Here is a 19,344-nt window from a genome sequence, read left to right on the forward strand (position 1 = left end):
TACAAAAGAGACCTCATGTGAAGTTTTGAAGATCCATGGAGCTACAAATATGTACAAATAGAATCAAACGCTGTGAATGAAAGACAAGTTGTTAAAACTCACGGAATTGTACTTACACATTCAGCCACCGGATGTCGCTGTCTTCCACAAAATTTTTTTTGGAACAAAGGCATAATCCTGTTTCTCGAGGACTAGAAAGGAACTACATTCGCAGATCTCGGCCGTTTCCATAAAAGTGGATGTAAGAAATCGAATAGGAAAATTCAGACAGCAGTTGTTCTAGACCGCTGATTCATCAATTTGTAAATCGGCAGAAAGGTATGATGTTGGTCTACAGACCCAGGGGGCCAAGAGACTGGCGCCTGCTTCTCTTGCTTCTGCTCGCCGCAGCCTGGAAGGCGGGGAGCGGTCAGGTCCACTACTCGGTCCTGGAGGAAGCCAAACACGGCACCTTCGTGGGCCGCATCGCGCAGGACCTGGGGCTGGAGCTGGCGGAGCTGATGCCGCGGTTTTTCCGAGTGGAGTCCAAAGGTCGCGGGGATCTTCTGGAGGTAAATCTGCAGAATGGTATTTTGTTTGTGAATGCTCGGATCGACCGGGAGGAGTTGTGCGGGCGGAACGCAGAGTGTAGCATCCACCTGGAGGTGATCGTGGACAGGCCGCTGCAGGTTTTCCATGTGGAGGTGGAGGTGAAGGACATTAACGACAACCCACCAGTCTTCTCCGTCTCAGAACAAAAGCTTTCAATACCCGAATCTCGACTGCTTGACTCTCGATTTCCGCTAGAAGGCGCATCTGATGCGGATGTTGGAGAGAATGCAGTGCTTACTTACAGACTCAGTCCAAATGAGTTTTTCATTCTTGATATTATAAACAAAAAAGACAAAGGCAAATTTCCAGTGCTTGTTCTAGGAAAAATGCTGGATCGTGAAGAAAATCCTCAGCTTCAGTTATTATTAACGGCAACCGATGGAGGCAAACCCGAATATACTGGATCTGTTACTCTGCTGATCTTGGTGTTGGATGCCAATGATAATGCGCCTATGTGTGACCGATCCGTTTATGAAGTTAAAATGTATGAAAATTCAGCGAACCAAACGTTAGTAATATGGCTGAATGCGTCTGATGCGGATGAAGGAATAAACAAAGAAATGATATATTCATTTAGTGCTTTGGTTCCATCCAGCGTAAGAAGGAAATTTCTAATGAATGAAAAAACGGGAGAAATACGAATAAATGATGCTATTGACTTTGAGGATAGTAACACTTATGAAATTCATGTAGATGTGACAGATACAGGAAACCCACCTATGGTTGGTCACTGCACTGTCTTAGTGGAAATTCTGGATGAAAATGATAATTCACCTGAGGTGGTTATCACTTCTTTGGCTCTTCCGGTACAAGAAGATGCTCAGGTAGGCACTGTCATCGCCCTGATCAGCGTGTCTGACCGAGATTCTGGAGCTAATGGCCAGGTGACCTGCACACTGTCGCCCCATGTCCCCTTCAAGCTGGTGTCCACCTTCAAGAATTACTATTCGCTGGTGCTGGACAGCGCCCTGGACCGCGAGAGCGTGTCGGACTATGCTCTAGTAGTGACAGCACGGGACGGGGGCTCGCCTTCGCTGTCGGCCACGGCCAGCGTGTCCGTGGAAGTGGCCGACGTGAACGACAACGCGCCGGCATTCGCGCAGGCCGAGTACACGGTGTTCGTGAAGGAGAACAACCCTCCCGGCTGCCACATCTTCACGGTTGTCCGCGCGGGACGCGGACGCGCAGGAGAACGCGCTGGTGTCCTACTCGCTGGTGGAGCGGCGGGTGGGCGAGCGTGCGCTGTCGAGCTACGTGTCGGTGCACGCGGAGAGCGGCAAGGTGTACGCGCTGCAGCCGCTGGACCACGAGGAGCTGGAGCTGCTGCAGTTCCAAGTGAGCGCGCGCGACGCGGGCGTGCCCTCGCTGGGCAGCAACGTGACGCTGCAGGTGTTCGTGCTGGACGAGAACGACAACGCGCCCGCGCTGCTGCCGCTGCCTGGGGCGGGCGGCGCGGGCGGCGCCGTGAGCGAGCTGGTGTGGCGGTCGGTGGGCGCGGGCCACGTGGTGGCGAAGGTGCGCGCGGTGGACGCGGACTCGGGCTACAACGCGTGGCTGTCGTACGAGCTGCAGCCGGCGGCGGGTGGCGCGCGCAGCCCGTTCCGCGTGGCGCTGTACACGGGCGAGATCAGCACGACGCGCAGCCTGGACGAGGCGGACTCGCCGCGCCAGCGCCTGCTGGTGCTGGTGAGGGACCACGGCGAGCCGGCGCTGACGGCCACGGCCACCGTGCTGCTGTCGCTGGTGGAGAGCGGCCAGGCGCCCAAGGCCTCGTCGCGGGTGTTGGCGGGCGCCGCTGGCGCGGAGACGGCGCTGGTGGATGTCAACGTGTACCTGATCATCGCCATCTGCGCGGTGTCCAGCCTGCTGGTGCTCACGCTGCTGCTGTACGTGGCGCTGCGGTGCTCGGCGCCGCCCAGCGAGGGCGCGTGCGGGCCGGGGAAGCCCACGCTGGTGTGTTCCAGCGCGGTGGGGAGCTGGTCGTACTCGCAGCAGAGGCGGCAGAGGGTGTGCTCTGGGGAGGGTCCGCCCAAGACCGACCTCATGGCTTTTAGTCCCAGCCTTACCCCGTGTCCAGTACCAGATGTGCAAAGGGAAGAACAGTCTAGTGGAGAGGACTACTCAAGGAAGGTGAGTTATTACTTTTTATTTCCATATGTTGCCTTATGAATAATATTTTATTAACCGCTTTCCCCCGTCTTATGTATGTCTCGGATATCTTCATCCTTTATAACATAGCATATTTCTATAATGAAATATTTTAGTAATACCTAATATAATATTTATTTTAAAGTTCATGTTGTATTTTGTCTATTGTACCTTATGCATTTTTTCTTGATACTTCAATTTTTTAAATTATTCAACCTATTTTTAAATATTTATATTTCCAATGCAAGTATTTGATGTAGTTTGTAGGTTTTTTCCCTTAAACCACTGTCTTTTTTATGTTACAAGTATTTATGAGATTAGTACTTTATTTAATTTGTACTCATTAGTACTTTAATTTTATTTAACTTTCAAATCTAAATTTTGAAATGACCCTATTATCTTAACAAAGACTGTTCTGGTAAATTCTCTTGATGGTGAAACAATATAACTTATAATGCATACTATATCCTCAGTAGGCAGTGTTTACATTTTGTTTTTAATGGTAAGATATGTAGACTTAAAGTTTGTTCATAAATGTCATAATTGGGGCACCTGGATGGCTCATTCGGTTGAGCATCCTACTTTGACTCAGGTCATGGTCTTATGGGTTCGAACCCCACATTGGGCTCCCTCCTATGAGCAGGAAGCCTGCTTAGGATCCTCTGTCCTCTTCTCTCTCTGCTCCCCACCCCCCGCCCACTCGCAGGCTCTCTCGCAAAAATAAACATTAAACATAAAAATGGTTATTATGTAATAGTTATTAACATAATTTTACGCAGTAGCTTTTCATCATCTACTCCTCTATCAGCATGAAATCTTGCTTATGATATTCAAGTATTAGCTTTTTCATTCTGAGGAAAGAGTCATGATCATGTTTAATAATGGAGAATATTTGAAAATCACTTTAAGGAGCTCAAAAAAGTTACTTTAGTCAAAATTAATATGAAAAATTTGAAGAGAAAATTGAATTGTTCTCTTAGAATGTTTCCTACTGATTTCATATCATATAAGTGCAATTTAGGTTATAACTACTTTAGTCATCTTAAACAGGGTTGTGTTGGAAGAGGTGGACTGAGAAATGCCAGATAATTAACTCGCAGGATGCCAACACTATCCTATTCATTATTACATTCTAAAACATGTTATCTGATCCCTATGATTTAATTTTTGTTTAAGTTCAGTGTTACCAAAATAGCAGTGCAACTAGTTTACGATCTTGACTCTGGTTCTTAGCAATACTTTTTCCTTTCTGTATGCAGACTGAATTTTTACTCTGAATGTGCCTCACAAAAAGCTTCCCATAAATCTTGAAATCTCAGGGCACCTGGGTCACTCAGTTGGTTAAGTATCCCTCTATTGATTTTGGCTTAGGACATGATCTTGTAGTTCATGAGTTCGAGCCCACATTGGCTCCTCACCGACAGTGCGACAGTGTGGAGCCTACTTGGGATTCTCTCTCTCTTTGTCTCTGTCTCTCCCCGCCCCCCCCCCAAAAAAAAAAAACTAAAAAAAACAAAAAAACAAAAAAACCCTTGAAATCTCTATTCAAGTTTAGGAACACCAGAAAAGACAATTGTGGCAGGAGTTTAAGCATGGCATTGCCTTCAGTGTTAATACTTCCTATGGCCAGTCTCTAACTCTCAGAGATTACAAACGGTAAGTTAATGCAAAGTATTTAAACTTGTGTACAGAATTCCTTTCTTTTATATCTGCCTTCTCTTTCAGCCTTTTATAATGTCATTTAATCCCCCTTGCAGAAAGGTCTTATACTAAGGTATCTGTTTATCTGAGCAATTAATGAAACACAGAATTGTGTGTTTACCAATTTATTCTTATTTATTTTACTTTGCTTTTTTGGGGGGGCATGTTTAAAACACAACTATGCACCAAAAATTTAACATAACTAATTAGCATTTTACCCAGCAACATAATAATTTTAAAGTCTTTGCAAGAGGTAGTGCAAATAGGAGAGGAAACAAGGTGGGATTTCAGGATAAGTTGGGAGATAGTAAAGACACATTATGTTTTTAGTTTGACAATGTCTTCCTCTGTCTCTGTTTTAAGATAACTATTTCAAAAAACTTTATGGATGGTTTCTTTTCATTCTATTTAGAATTACTGAAATTTTGGAATGAAACCAAAAAATTTTCCAAGTCACGAATTGCTTTTAACATACTTGTCAAAAAAGGAATATGTCAATTTCTTTTAAAGTTATAACATCTTAATTTTATAATCATGTTTAATATATTCTTTATTGGATGCCATTAAACTCAGGCTAATCATGAGTACTCTACAGCTCTTCAAGGCATAGTATTTGTTATAGTCTGTGTCAAGATCAGTAACCAACCCATAGCTTTACTGGTATACCATAGTTATTTAGCTATATGATAGCCTTAGAATTTGGGGACTTGAAAAACGATCTTTAATGTGTACTTTATGTGTACTTAATTAATGAACCAATTCCTTAAACCAAAAATGGAATGGACCTTCAGTATGGCATCATTCTCAAAGGGACTGGATTATTTAAATTAGCAAATGCAAGGGGATTTATTTCTTAGTCATGTTTTTTTCTGAATTTAGTCACTCTCACCCCCCCATGTGCTAAAATTTTTTGCTCTTCTTTAGGCGAATATGTTGGTCTTGAGTTTATGGCTTCCACAATTAAAAAATAATTAAAAGTAGTTATAACTATAAATCTTTTGCATAGATCTATAATAATCAAATCACTATTTTATTTATTTTTTCATTGTTTATTTTGTTTACATTCATTTATTTTTGAGAGACAAAGAGAGACAGAGCACAAGTGGGAGTTGGGCAGAGAGAGGAGACACAGAATCCAAAGCAGGCTCCAGGCTCTAAGCTGTCAGCACAGAGCCCGACATGGGGCTTGAACTCACAAACCACAAGATCATGACCTGAGCTGAAGTTGGACGCTCAACCGACTGAGCCACCCAGGCGCCCCTCAAATCACTGTTTTAAAAAGTGTTCCAAAATGAAGACTACAGCTCACTTTCACATAAAACCTAAGATTCCTTTGTGTAGCCATTTACAATATTTTTTTAGTAAGAAAGTTTGGGATTTTCCCAGTGGCTGCTATCTTATCAAAAGGATTTCAAATACTGGATATGGTTGGTTTCTTAACAGCCTTGAGAATGATTAAACTATTTTTCTCTTTTCATACAAGACTGATAAGCTTATTGCAGTAGATAACAGTTCCTATGCAAATTTCAATTTGGTTTTTGTATCTGAGATAAGAACAGGAAAATAAAATTGAGTGAATGAATTAGATTTGGAATGCTTTATATACTCTAGTCTCCTTAAACCATTTTTGGAATAAAATGTGTGTAAACAATCAGACAAATATAGCTTGAATTCCTGATTCAGTGGGTTGGGGGGTAGAAAGAAATTATTTTTCAAATAGTAGTGGATATAATGCAAATATAAGTTGTTCTTCAGTCTGGAAACTACAACATTCACCCTTAGCAGATACTATAATTAAAAAAAAAAGCTTTAGGGGCGCCTGGGTGGCGCAGTCGGTTAAGCGTCCGACTTCAGCCAGGTCACGATCTCGCGGTCCGTGAGTTCGAGCCCCGCGTCAGGCTCTGGGCTGATGACTCAGAGCCTGGAGCCTGTTTCCGATTCTGTGTCTCCCTCTCTCTCTGCCCCTCCCCCGTTCATGCTCTGTCTCTCTCTGTCCCAAAAAATAAATAAACGTTGAAAAAAAAATTAAAAAAAAAAAAGCTTTAAAATGAGGCAAAGATAAATATACTTTTTATTTCTAAGGGTCAGTACTTGGTAAATTCATTAACATCAAATAAAATAAATCTTTGGGTAAACTGATAAATAGCTTGCATATCAGCATTGATTTGAAACACCATTCTGTTGAGGTGGTAGCTTAGAGAACTTGCATCTTGAATTATTCTGTGTACAACTGAACTAAATGTTTAGAATAATTTAACATAGTACAAGGATTAAGCAATAGAAATTAGTGTTAGCAATGGAGTAAACTTAATAAAAGTCCATTCCAAAGTAATCAATTTCTACAAGTCTAAAAAACATGACACTAATAACCAAGAAATGTGGACTTTTCATGCTTATATCCATGATAATTATACATGATAATGTATAGTTAGTGCAGTAATAGTACGTCCTCTTAGATGTCTATATCCAAGATAAAACTCTTCTTAGGATTCTAACTTGTAAAACAAAAACTACCTTTGTAGAGCTAGTGGTCATACACAAGGAATGTATAAATAAAGAATTAAAAGCCTACAAAGTAAAACATGGACCAATATATGAAGGAATTTTGAGAGAAGCAGTATAGGTGAAAGAAATAGTATAAACACAAAGGCACTTCCATTTTGAGCCACGGGATGTCGTTGTTCTCCAAGAAGAGGATTATTTTAACAGAAGAAAATTACCATTATTCACGGACCAGAAAGAATCTCCACTGTTGCGGTGTTTTAAAGACTATACACACCCATGTTGTTAAGATCCAGTAGAGATCTCAGGAACAGACTCAAAAGAAAGATCTAAAAGGACTACACATTTCCTCTCATGAGACGTTGATTTACTAACCTGAAACAGAGCAGGATGTTAGCTTCAGGATCAGGTGGCCAGGAAGTCAAGCGCTTGCTGCTCTCGGTTATGCTCCTTGCAGCGTCGGAGGCCGAGAGCGGCCAAGTCCATTACTCTGTCCCGGAGGAAGCCAAACACGGCACCTTCGTGGGCCGCATCGCGCAGGACCTGGGGCTGGAGCTGGAAGAGCTGGTGCCGCGCTTTTTCCGAGTGGCGTCCAAAGGTCGCGGGGATCTTCTGGAGGTAAATCTGCAGAATGGTATTTTGTTTGTGAATTCTCGGATCGACCGCGAGGAGCTGTGTGGGCGGAGCGCGGAATGCAGCATCCACCTGGAGGTGATCGTGGACAGGCCGCTGCAGGTTTTCCATGTGGAGGTGGAGGTGAAGGACATTAACGACAACCCGCCAATGTTCCCAGCGACACAAAAAATTTTGTTTATTTCTGAAGCTAGGGCTCTTGACTCTCATTTTTCACTAGAGGGCGCGTATGATGCAGATATCGGGGCCAACGCTCTGCTGACTTACAAACTGAGCCCCAACGAATATTTCTCTCTGGAAGTACCCACCAACGAGGAACAGGTAAAACCGCTCGAACTAGTACTAAAAAAATCTTTAGACAGGGAAGTCGCTTCAAAGCTTCTCTTGGTGCTCAAAGCAACTGATGGGGGCAAACCTGAGCTGACAGGTACCACAGAGTTACACATCACAGTGCTGGATGCAAATGACAACGCCCCAGTATTTGACAAAGCAGTCCATCGTGTAAAATTACTGGAGAATTCGAGAAACGGTACTCTGGTTATTAGACTTAATGCCTCGGATTTGGATGAAGGTTCCAACAGTCACATTCTTTATTCATTTGCAACTGATGTCTCCTCTAATACAGAAGCCTCTTTTCACATAGATTCAGACAGTGGAGAAATAAAAGTAAACGGAAAAATAGATTTTGAAGAAACTAAATTATGGAAACTTCAAATAGAAGCAGTTGACAAAGGAAATCCTCCGATGTTTGGTCACTGCACAGTCTTAATAGAAGTCTTGGATATTAACGATAATGCTCCGGAGTTGCTAGTGACTTCACTATCGCTGTCTGTTCCAGAGGATGCTCCACTGGGGACCGTCATCGCCCTAATCAGTGTAACTGACCATGACGCTGGTGGCAACGGGCAAGTTACCTGCTCACTAACACCCCATGTCCCCTTCAAGCTGGTGTCCACCTTCAAGAATTACTATTCGCTGGTGCTGGACAGCGCCCTGGACCGCGAGAGCGTGTCGGACTATGCTCTAGTAGTGACAGCACGGGACGGGGGCTCGCCTTCGCTGTCGGCCACGGCCAGCGTGTCCGTGGAAGTGGCCGACGTGAACGACAACGCGCCGACATTCGCGCAGGCCGAGTACACGGTGTTCGTGAAGGAGAACAACCCTCCCGGCTGCCACATCTTCACGGTGTCCGCGCGGGACGCGGACGCGCAGGAGAACGCGCTGGTGTCCTACTCGCTGGTGGAGCGGCGGGTGGGCGAGCGTGCGCTGTCGAGCTACGTGTCGGTGCACGCGGAGAGCGGCAAGGTGTACGCGCTGCAGCCGCTGGACCACGAGGAGCTGGAGCTGCTGCAGTTCCAAGTGAGCGCGCGCGACGCGGGCGTGCCCCCGCTGGGCAGCAACGTGACGCTGCAGGTGTTCGTGCTGGACGAGAACGACAACGCGCCCGCGCTGCTGCCGCTGCCTGGGGCGGGTGGCGCGGGCGGCGCCGTGAGCGAGCTGGTGTGGCGGTCGGTGGGCGCGGGCCACGTGGTGGCGAAGGTGCGCGCGGTGGACGCGGACTCGGGCTACAACGCGTGGCTGTCGTACGAGCTGCAGCCGGCGGCGGGTGGCGCGCGCAGCCCGTTCCGCGTGGCGCTGTACACGGGCGAGATCAGCACGACGCGCAGCCTGGACGAGGCGGACTCGCCGCGCCAGCGCCTGCTGGTGCTGGTGAGGGACCACGGCGAGCCGGCGCTGACGGCCACGGCCACCGTGCTGCTGTCGCTGGTGGAGAGCGGCCAGGCGCCCAAGGCCTCGTCGCGGGTGTTGGCGGGCGCCGCTGGCGCGGAGACGGCGCTGGTGGATGTCAACGTGTACCTGATCATCGCCATCTGCGCGGTGTCCAGCCTGCTGGTGCTCACGCTGCTGCTGTACGTGGCGCTGCGGTGCTCGGCGCCGCCCAGCGAGGGCGCGTGCGGGCCGGGGAAGCCCACGCTGGTGTGTTCCAGCGCGGTGGGGAGCTGGTCGTACTCGCAGCAGAGGCGGCAGAGGGTGTGCTCTGGGGAGGGTCCGCCCAAGACCGATCTCATGGCCTTCAGCCCTTGTGTTCCTCCCGGTTCAAGTTCTGGAGATAGTGAAGAACAACGGGATATTTTCGGGAATGATGTAAGTACAGTAATTCTGGAACATTTTTTATGCCTTTTGATGTCAATTGCATAGTATGTTCAGCAATATTATTGTAAATTTATTACTTCATTTATTTGTTTCTGGTATTTTCCCTTGGGGTGGTTTATTTTATTTTTTTTAACAATTTTTTTAACGTTTATTTATTTTTGAGACAGAGAGAGACACAGCATGAACGGGGGAGGGGCAGAGAGAGAGGGAAACACAGAATCAGAAGCAGGCTCCAGGCTCTGAGCCATCAGCCCAGAGCCTGACGCGGGGCTCGAACTCACGGACTGCGAGATCGTGACCTGAGCCGAAGTCGGACGCTTAACCGACTGAGCCACCCAGGCGCCCCGGGGTGGTTTATTTTAAAGCACATTGGAGGTCCATCCGTTTTCATTACTTTTCACTACAGTCTTCATGAACATGCCTGGAACATAATTTGCTGGAAATAATGAGAGTGGTAGTAATTGCAATAATGAAACAGATGGCTAACACTTTCTATAAATGAAAAAGGTTAAATCCTCCTGTAAAGAAAGCAAGGATCACTCATGGGAAGTGGAGGATATGGGCAAAGCTTACATCTTCTAGTTTTCAACTTTGCAGCAAGTTCATTCTTCCTATTTATTTTCTTATTCTAATTGATGTCCTCCACTAATTATATTAAATGTATTCAAAATTACCATAATAATGCATAACTTCATAATTTAGTTATTTTGAGTTTGAAATCTATTTAAATCCTTACTTCTCTATAAACTATATGCTTATTACTAATGGGCATGGGCTGTTGAGGTGGCTTCCTTTTATAAATAATTTCGTTTCTTTATCATCAATGGCATGCTTCTTTGAGATACTGGGTGAAGTTTCAGCCTTAACTTTGAAGAGGACTTTACTTTTTTGTCTTTAGGTCTCTCACAATTTCAAGCTTATTTTCTTCATAGTCTTCAGCTGCTTCACATAAACTACATTTTTTATGTAATTCTTTTTTTTTATGTTTGTTTTTGAGAGAGCACAAGCCGGGCAGGGGCAAACAGAAGGGGACAGAGAATCCCAAGAGGGCTCTGTGTTGACATCAGTGAGCCTGATGTGGGGCTTGAACTTAACGAACTGAACACCAAATGGCAAGACCATGACTTGAACCAAAGTCAGTTGCTCAACCAACTGAGCCACCCAGGTGCCCTTTTCTTTACTTCTCGATATAATTTCAGTTTTGCTAATTGCCTGTTGAATCTATTGCTGCTGTCCTCCATATTAATTCATTGATTTCCATTTACTTTATTTGGAAGATTTATTTTATATTTGATCATATTTATGCTTCTTACATTCATGGGACTCATTATGAGGCTGTATGGAAATTTTTTAGGGTAGGGTAGAAAAAATCACACTCCTTTGTGTTTTGAGTTTAAGAGAGTGTTCCCATAATGGGGAAAGGTGATACTGATTCATGTGTTCCCCAAGCCACTTGGTCATTGAAATGACTTTGGTTTAAACAGCTTATGCATAACAACCATGAAATATACACAAAGGCACTTCTATTTGACAATGGTGTTGATCACATTTCACAATTTAACATTGTATACTGTAGATACATTTGATGCAAACTTTTTTTTTGTCCAAAAGCTATATTTATGTAAATTGCTTAAAGAATCACAGAGGGGGTGCCTGGGTAGCTCTGTTGGATAAGCCTCTGACTCCATCTCACCTCAGGTCATGATCTGTCACTTCCTGAGTTTGAGCCCTGCATCAGGCTCTGCTCTGGCATCGTGGAGCCTGCTTCAGATTCTGTCCCTCCCTCTCTCTCTGTCTCTCTGATGTAAAAGTTTATTATTTTTTTGCTCCAGTGTACAAGTTAGAGATCTTTTAACTATATTGTGTGAAAAATAAGTTATATATATTTATATATGGAGTAGAATGATGTTATGAATAGGGTGAAGTTAATAGAAATGGTGAGACGTCATTAGTGACCATTTTATACCCAGGAAAAAAAAGATGATTTCTATGAAGATGTACATTAGGAAATCTTCAGAAAAGGAAAAACCAGGGCCTAGTATATCACACTGAAATTCTCTTCCTCCAAAGCTACAAAATAGAACAAGAACAAAGTCACTAGCTATAAATAAACCACTACTATTTGAACTATTTCATTTTATTAGACAATATGCAAAGACTTAAAATATATAATTTTATTTAATCTTTATAACAACTTGTAAAGTACACGTGACTACCTGAATTTTAAAGATGAACTAAGCGATGAGAAGATATTTGTGTAGCTTGTCTACTGCCATTCAGCTAGCACATGATAAAGTTAAAACTCAAATGCATATCTTTTGATTCCAGAGCCATTCTTTTATTCACCATACAGCTTACTACAGTAAATCTTTTCTTTGATCAGGCATAGTTTTGGCTAGGAAGGTCAAGCACAAACTGTTTACAAGTGAATCCTTCTTTCTGTTTTGCTTAAGAAAAAGCCTTCATGATTATTGTCATATTTAATTTTGTAGAATGTCATAATTGAGATCAGAATTGAGTTTTTTAATGTTAAGTGATTTTTTTCTCAGAAGAGTTTCTGATCACATTATCATGTCTTCATGCCACATTGAGATAGGTATTTATATTATTCAATCAGTAGATAATGAAGAATTGCCATTGTAAAGACTATATATATATTTTTGGAAGTAATATAAATAAGAATTATTTAATATGTGAGAAAATCCGTAAGATTCTGATCTGCAATGTTCTAGCAAAACACTAAAGCCAAATGACAAATATGAAAATGACCCTGCCCTTTTCATGCTATGAATAAGGATGTTTTGGACAAATATAAGTGATAATATGATTATTTCCAGGATCCTGAACATCCACAAAGGATTCAATAAGTGTTTCCAAAATGTCATACTTCAGTAACAGCTTTAAGGTGTATATTGCCCTGAAAATCTTTGAATGTGTGTAGGTTTTTCAGAATTCAGTCTTCTTCAGTCTTGTTATCTGTAAGATTTGTGCTCACTGGACAAATGATCTGTGATCAAATAACTGTGTATACTTTAATGAGCAATGATAGCAAAGAGTGAACATCCATGAGTATATCCTATAATTTTGATAATACAATGTTGACTACTACTTCTAATCCATTTATTTTTAAGAACCTCCTGGGTTTCTAAGTATGTTTCAAGATTAGTTTCTCTGTTTTATGTTTTCAGTAATAATGTTACCAGACTTGTTATGCTCTATTAGTGGATTATGAAGACTAGAAGAACATTAAATCATGCACTCTAATATATGGCTAGCAGGACGTACAGTTGAAACTTAATACTAATCAGATTGGTTTAGTAAAGGTCAGGCACAAAGTTCCTTTCAATCAATTTTACTGAATCAATGTTAAGAACAATATTGATATGAACTTCTTGACATTAGCTTATTGCCAGATCTTGAGCCCATCCCCAAAGATGAATTCAAAGATAGTATGATCTCTTTTATATGAGCTAGTTGAGATGGTGATACCTGAAATATCACAGCCAAAATGCAAAAGATGGGTCATTGGTTTATACAACACATCAACTCTTTTTAAAAAGTGTTTATTTTTAGAGAAAGAGAGCGAGTGGGGGGGGCAGAGAGAGAGAGGGAGAGAGAGAATCCCAAGTAGGCTCCGCACTGTCAGTGCAGAGCCTGACATGGGACACGATTTTACAACCATGAGATCATGACCTGAGTTGAAATTAAGACTTGGATGCTTAACTGATTGAGATACCCAGGCAGCCCTATATCAAACTCTTTTGTGACTTGGTGTTCATCTTATATCCTTTCAGAAACTCAAAAAAACCCCCACTACATATTACTGGAGAGTAATTAGTAAAATGACATCTGGTTTTAATTCAGACATGTAATATTATCTAGCTTGGGTAACCTTTATGATGTTTATCTCTTTATCTACCTTTCACGACTCCATATTGCATGTAACGTTGCAATCCCCAATTTCTGTAATGAAATGACTGGAGATCTCTTGCTTCCTTTTTCTCCAAAATAAATCTAACATGTTTCAGATAAATGTTAAATCTACTGTTAATGTAATCTAATGTTATATTTTGATTAGAGGCCCTTATAACTGATTGCTTCACACATGCATAAGAAAATTCAGTGTTATAAAAAGTGAAGAGTCTGCTTTACTAATTTTTGATTTTTTGTCATTTTTTAAAATATGAAATTTATTGTCAAATTGGTTTCCATACAACACCTGCTTTATTAGTTTCTTAAGAAGGAATTTTGCATTTACTAAGAGTTCTAACAGGATGATAATATCAGCCATAGTGTATATATATGTGTGTGTGTGTTCAAGATAAAGAAAAATACTAACATACATATACATGTACTAGTAATTTTTGTATGCCATTTAAATATTTTTATTTATTATTTATTTATTATTATTTTTTAGATGTGGGCCTGTTATATTGTAACATTTCAAAAGGTTTTATTTATTTATTTATTTATTTATTTATTTATTTAAATATGAAATTTATTGTTAAATTGGTTTCCATACAACACCCAGTACTCATACCAACAGGTGCCCTCTTCAATACACATCTCCCACCCCCCCATCAACCCTCAGTTTGTTTTCAGTTTTTAAGAATCTCTTGTGTTTTGGCTCCTTCCTTCTCTAACCTCTTTTTAAATATTTTTAAATCAGAGATGAATCAGCAAAATCATACAACAAGCGGTGCCCAGGTTGCTCAGTCAGTTAAACATCCAACTTTGGCTCAGGTCATGATCTCACAGTTTGTGGGTCAGGCTGTGGTCATGTCAGGCTGTGTGCTAACAGCTCAGAGCCTGGAGCTTGGTTCAGATTCTGTGTCACTCTCTCTCTCAAAAATAAACATTAAAAAAAATTAAATCCTACAACAAAATACTCAAGCTATAATGATCTTTATTCTAAATAACTTTCTACTTTAAACTTCCATTATATTCTCTTTTGACTCCTTTAATTCCAAGTCTATATGAAAAGACAGAAGACACATAACCAAATTACATCTTCATGCAATGAAAACTTGTATCAACAATTCCCATTTTCTACTTGGTGTTTTATGAAATTGAATTTACACAAACAGTAAAGTCATTTGTCATTTGGTTGAATTGTTTGGTTATTTTCTCCATATATATTTAGCACAGTATTAGGTACTTACAGGAGTTAATTACAATTATTTCCCTTGTTATGGATGAACTTATGATCCCAAACCCAGAATTGTTTCAACAAGGAACAGGTCAGCTATTTTCATGTATATATCTTGACAGATATACATAAACCAGTGTTGGTGACTTGGAAATACCAATATGGCACACACATTTTCATGGTGGTTTTTATTTATTTCATTGAATTATAATAAAATTTATTTTATAATTGAAAGACACCTTCTATATCATTAACATAAAGGTTTTGATACCTCACATTTTGATTCCTCACATAATTTTTGATACCTCACATAATACTGTTAACAATGCAACTTACGTGATAAACCATGTGTGTCAAATATAATTTCATCTACATCCATAGACTTTTCCATTATGAATTCTGTTTTAAACATTAAATTTGAAAAAATATTTTTGTTTTTCAAAGGATAGAGGATTGTAACAAAAACAAATGTATATAACAAAAATAATTGGAATTAAATAGATATGAATAGAAGGCAAGTGCACATAGATAAGAACACAACATGCAGAACTTAAAGACTAAAGAGTTGTTATTAAAATCTCAAGTTGGTCTTTGAGTTTCCTAGCAGCCAAAGTAACAAGAGAGACTAGAAGTAAAGCAATTCAAATTGGATAACATTTTGATATGAGAAGTAGTATCTTTAGGAAATGTTTAACCCTACCTTTTCATAAGGCTACCTGGAGAATTAAACTCTGTGTGTATTTATGTAGATAAGTAAAACAACAATTTTATAACTCTAAATCAAACATAGGAACAATAATTTCAATTTCATATTAAGAATAAAATGCCATTTTCCACATACCATCGGTTTCAATATAACTTATAATACGAGTGTTCCCTAAATAAGCACTTTGGAAATATTATTTTGGGAGTAAAATAATATGAAACGTGTGAAGTTTATTATATTTTTCTCTTTAAGTAAAATTCTATAATGTATGGTGTAGTGTACAGTACTCACTATTCAGGCGCAAGGTGTCGCTCTTTACTTGGTTGAAGTAGTTCTTTCAAGGGTTGGTCTGACCGGCCAGGAACGCCCCGTACAAAAACGACTCCATCATGCCTAATGCTACTGTTAAAGGATTCTTTGAAACTTCTCAAAAATTCAGCTAGATTTTTAACCCTTAACTGGAGTCTCTGGTACTGTAAGTGTGAGAACCTTATTTTGGAAGTCAATGTCGTATGCGATGTTTGACTCTCAAAGAAGGGGATTGCGCACTCGGCGTCTGCTGCTGTCACTTCTGCTGCTCACAGTATGGGAAGCTGGGAGCGGCCAGGTCCACTACTCGGTCCAGGAAGAGGCCAAACACGGCACTTTCGTGGGCCGAATTGCCCAGGACCTAGGGCTGGAGCTGGCAGAGCTGGTGCCGCGCCTTTTCCGGGTGGCGTCCAAAGGCGGCGGGGACCTTCTGGAGGTAAATCTGCAGAATGGCATTTTGTTTGTGAATTCTCGGATCGACCGGGAGGAGCTGTGCGGACAGAGCGCAGTGTGCAGCATCTACCTGGAGGTGATCGTGGACAGGCCGCTGCAGGTTTTCCATGTGGAAGTGGAAATAAGGGATATTAACGACAATCCACCGGTGTTCTTTCTCAGAGAACAAAAGCTGCTGATTCCCGAATCTAAGCAACCCGACTCTCATTTTCCTCTAGAGGGAGCTTCTGATGCAGATATAGGAGAGAATGCTCTATTGACCTACAGACTAAGTCAAAATGAGTATTTTTCTTTACAACTACCAACACATAGTAAGCAGACTAAAAGACTGTCGCTTACATTAAAGAAATATCTAGATCGAGAGAAAACTCCAGAACTTAATTTGCTACTGACAGCTGCAGACGGGGGAAAACCAGAGCTCACTGGCACCGTTCAGCTTTTCATCCACGTCTTGGATGTTAATGACAATGATCCAGAATTTGAGCAATCAGAATACAAGGTGAGATTGATGGAAAACGCAGCTAAAGAAACTTTTGTGATAAAGCTAAACGCCACAGATCGAGATGAAGGAGTCAATGGAGAGGTAACATACTCCTTGATGTCAGTTAAACCCAATGGAAAACTCTTATTTACACTAGATGAAAATAGCGGAGAAGTGAGGGTCAATGGAACTTTAGATTATGAAGAAAACAAGTTTTATGAAATTGAAGTACAGGCTACAGATAAAGGGAATCCCCCAATGGCAAGTCACTGTACAGTCTGGGTAGAGATCTTAGACGCCAATGACAATGCCCCTGAAGTCACCTTGACTTCCCTGTCTCTCCCTGTACGAGAGGACACTCAGCCCAGCACGGTCATTGCGCTGATCAGTGTATCCGACCGTGACTCCGGTGCCAACGGACAAGTGATCTGTTCTCTAACGCCCAACGTACCTTTCAAGATCGTGTCCACGTTCAAGAACTATTATTCGCTGGTGCTGGACAGCGCCCTGGACCGCGAGAGCGTGTCGGACTATGCTCTAGTAGTGACAGCACGGGACGGGGGCTCGCCTTCGCTGTCGGCCACGGCCAGCGTGTCCGTGGAAGTGGCCGACGTGAACGACAACGCGCCGGCATTCGCGCAGGCCGAGTACACGGTGTTCGTGAAGGAGAACAACCCTCCCGGCTGCCACATCTTCACGGTGTCCGCGCGGGACGCGGACGCGCAGGAGAACGCGCTGGTGTCCTACTCGCTGGTGGAGCGGCGGGTGGGCGAGCGTGCGCTGTCGAGCTACGTGTCGGTGCACGCGGAGAGCGGCAAGGTGTACGCGCTGCAGCCGCTGGACCACGAGGAGCTGGAGCTGCTGCAGTTCCAAGTGAGCGCGCGCGACGCGGGCGTGCCCCCGCTGGGCAGCAACGTGACGCTGCAGGTGTTCGTGCTGGACGAGAACGACAACGCGCCCGCGCTGCTGCCGCTGCCTGGGGCGGGCGGAGCGGGCGGCGCCGTGAGCGAGCTGGTGTGGCGGTCGGTGGGCGCGGGCCACGTGGTGGCGAAGGTGCGCGCGGTGGACGCGGACTCGGGCTACAACGCGTGGCTGTCGTACGAGCTGCAGCCGGCGGCGGGTGGCGCGCGCAGCCCGTTCCGCGTGGCGCTGTACGCGGGCGAGATCAGCACGACGCGCAGCCTGGACGAGGCGGACTCGCCGCGCCAGCGCCTGCTGGTGCTGGTGAGGGACCACGGCGAGCCGGCGCTGACGGCCACGGCCACCGTGCTGCTGTCGCTGGTGGAGAGCGGCCAGGCGCCCAAGGCCTCGTCGCGGGTGTTGGCGGGCGCCGCTGGCGCGGAGACGGCGCTGGTGGATGTCAACGTGTACCTGATCATCGCCATCTGCGCCGTGTCCAGCCTGCTGGTGCTCACGCTGCTGCTGTACGTGGCGCTGCGGTGCTCGGCGCCGCCCAGCGAGGGCGCGTGCGGGCCGGCGGGGAAGCCCACGCTGGTGTGTTCCAGCGCGGTGGGGAGCTGGTCGTACTCGCAGCAGAGGCGGCAGAGGGTGTGCTCTGGGGAGGGTCTGCCCAAGACCGACCTCATGGCTTTTAGCCCCAGCCTTCCTCCAGGCCTGGATAGAGAAGTCGAAGGGCAAAGGCAGGAGGCAGGATCAAATCATCCTGGGCAGGTGAGTTCTATAGATTCCTCTTCTTTTGAAGTCTATGTTAAATTTTGAAAAATCCAGTTTATTTCATAGAAAAATTTAATGAATACTCTGTTTTGAGTATTTTTTTTATATATATGAAATTTATTGACAAATTGGTTTCCATACAACACCCAGTGCTCATCCCAAAAGGTGCCCTCCTCAATACCCATCACCCACCCTCCCCTCTGTTTTGAGTATTAATGTTTTAAATGAGTATGAAGTTTTTAAAGAACAATTTCCTTTAATGAAATGTCAAATGGGGCAAAAATCCAATTTTAATCATGAGAAGAATCAGGTTTTTAGCCAATAAATGTCCCATTTCTCCTAATGTTTTGGTATAAAATAGTGAAAGAAGATGTTTCTCCTCTCATCACTTTATGAGCAACAATTTCTAATTTTCTTTTTTTAATTAATTTTTTAAATTTACATCCAAGTTAGTTAGCTTATAGTGCAACAGTGATTTCAGGAATAGATTCCTTAATGCCCCTTACCCATTCAGCCCACCCCCCCTTCCCACAACCCCTCCAGTAACCCTCTGTTTGTTCTCCATATTTAAGAGTCTCTTATGTTTTGTTCCTCTCTCTGCTTTTATATTACTTTTGCTTCCCTTCCCTTATGTTCATGTTTTGTATCTTAAAATTCTCATATGAGTGAAGCCATATGATATTTGTCTTTCTCTAATTTCGCTTAGCATAATACCCTCTAGTTACATCCATGTAGTTGTAAATGGCAAGATTTCATTCTTTTTGATTGCCGAGTAATACTCCATTGTATGTATATGTGTATATATATATATATATATATATATATATATATATACCACATCTT

The 19,344-nt window shown here is 43.1% G+C and overlaps 3 protein-coding genes across 3 annotated transcripts; all 3 read left to right on the top strand.

Moving 5' to 3' along the window:
- Positions 1-240: 240 nt before the first annotated feature.
- LOC115517255 (protocadherin alpha-10-like) lies at positions 241-4,512 on the top strand. The gene is given in 4 exon segments (XM_030320371.1): positions 241-1,754; positions 1,756-2,721; positions 4,295-4,395; positions 4,497-4,512. Coding segments are annotated over 4 exon segments (2,517 nt in total). The 5' UTR covers positions 241-320.
- A 2,713-nt stretch (positions 4,513-7,225) lies between these two features.
- Positions 7,226-15,981, top strand: LOC116738184 (protocadherin alpha-10-like). The gene is made up of 2 exons (XM_032593870.1): positions 7,226-9,720; positions 15,862-15,981. Exons 1-2 carry the CDS (start codon positions 7,333-7,335, stop codon positions 15,979-15,981), a joined length of 2,508 nt encoding a protein of 835 aa, XP_032449761.1. The 5' UTR covers positions 7,226-7,332.
- Positions 15,982-16,058: 77 nt separating this feature from the next.
- Positions 16,059-18,546, top strand: LOC115512618 (protocadherin alpha-11-like). The gene has a single exon (XM_030313844.2). The coding sequence runs from the start codon at positions 16,090-16,092 to the stop codon at positions 18,544-18,546; it is 2,457 nt and encodes an 818-aa protein (XP_030169704.2). The 5' UTR covers positions 16,059-16,089.
- Positions 18,547-19,344: the final 798 nt, after the last annotated feature.

This window comes from Lynx canadensis, chromosome A1 (assembly GCF_007474595.2).
Source record: "Lynx canadensis isolate LIC74 chromosome A1, mLynCan4.pri.v2, whole genome shotgun sequence".
Lineage (NCBI taxonomy): Eukaryota > Metazoa > Chordata > Mammalia > Carnivora > Felidae > Lynx > Lynx canadensis.

What these genes read in the sequence shown, in the direction of transcription:
- LOC116738184 (XM_032593870.1), top strand. Translation starts at nt 7,333, where the DNA reads ATGTTAGCTTCAGGATCAGGTGGCCAGGAAGTCAAGCGCTTGCTGCTC. An exon ending in GGGATATTTTCGGGAATGAT is followed by an intron (nt 9,721 to 15,861) that starts GTAAGTACAGTA and finishes TGTATGGTGTAG; the next exon opens with TGTACAGTACTCACTATTCA.
- LOC115512618 (XM_030313844.2), top strand. Translation starts at nt 16,090, where the DNA reads ATGTCGTATGCGATGTTTGACTCTCAAAGAAGGGGATTGCGCACTCGG.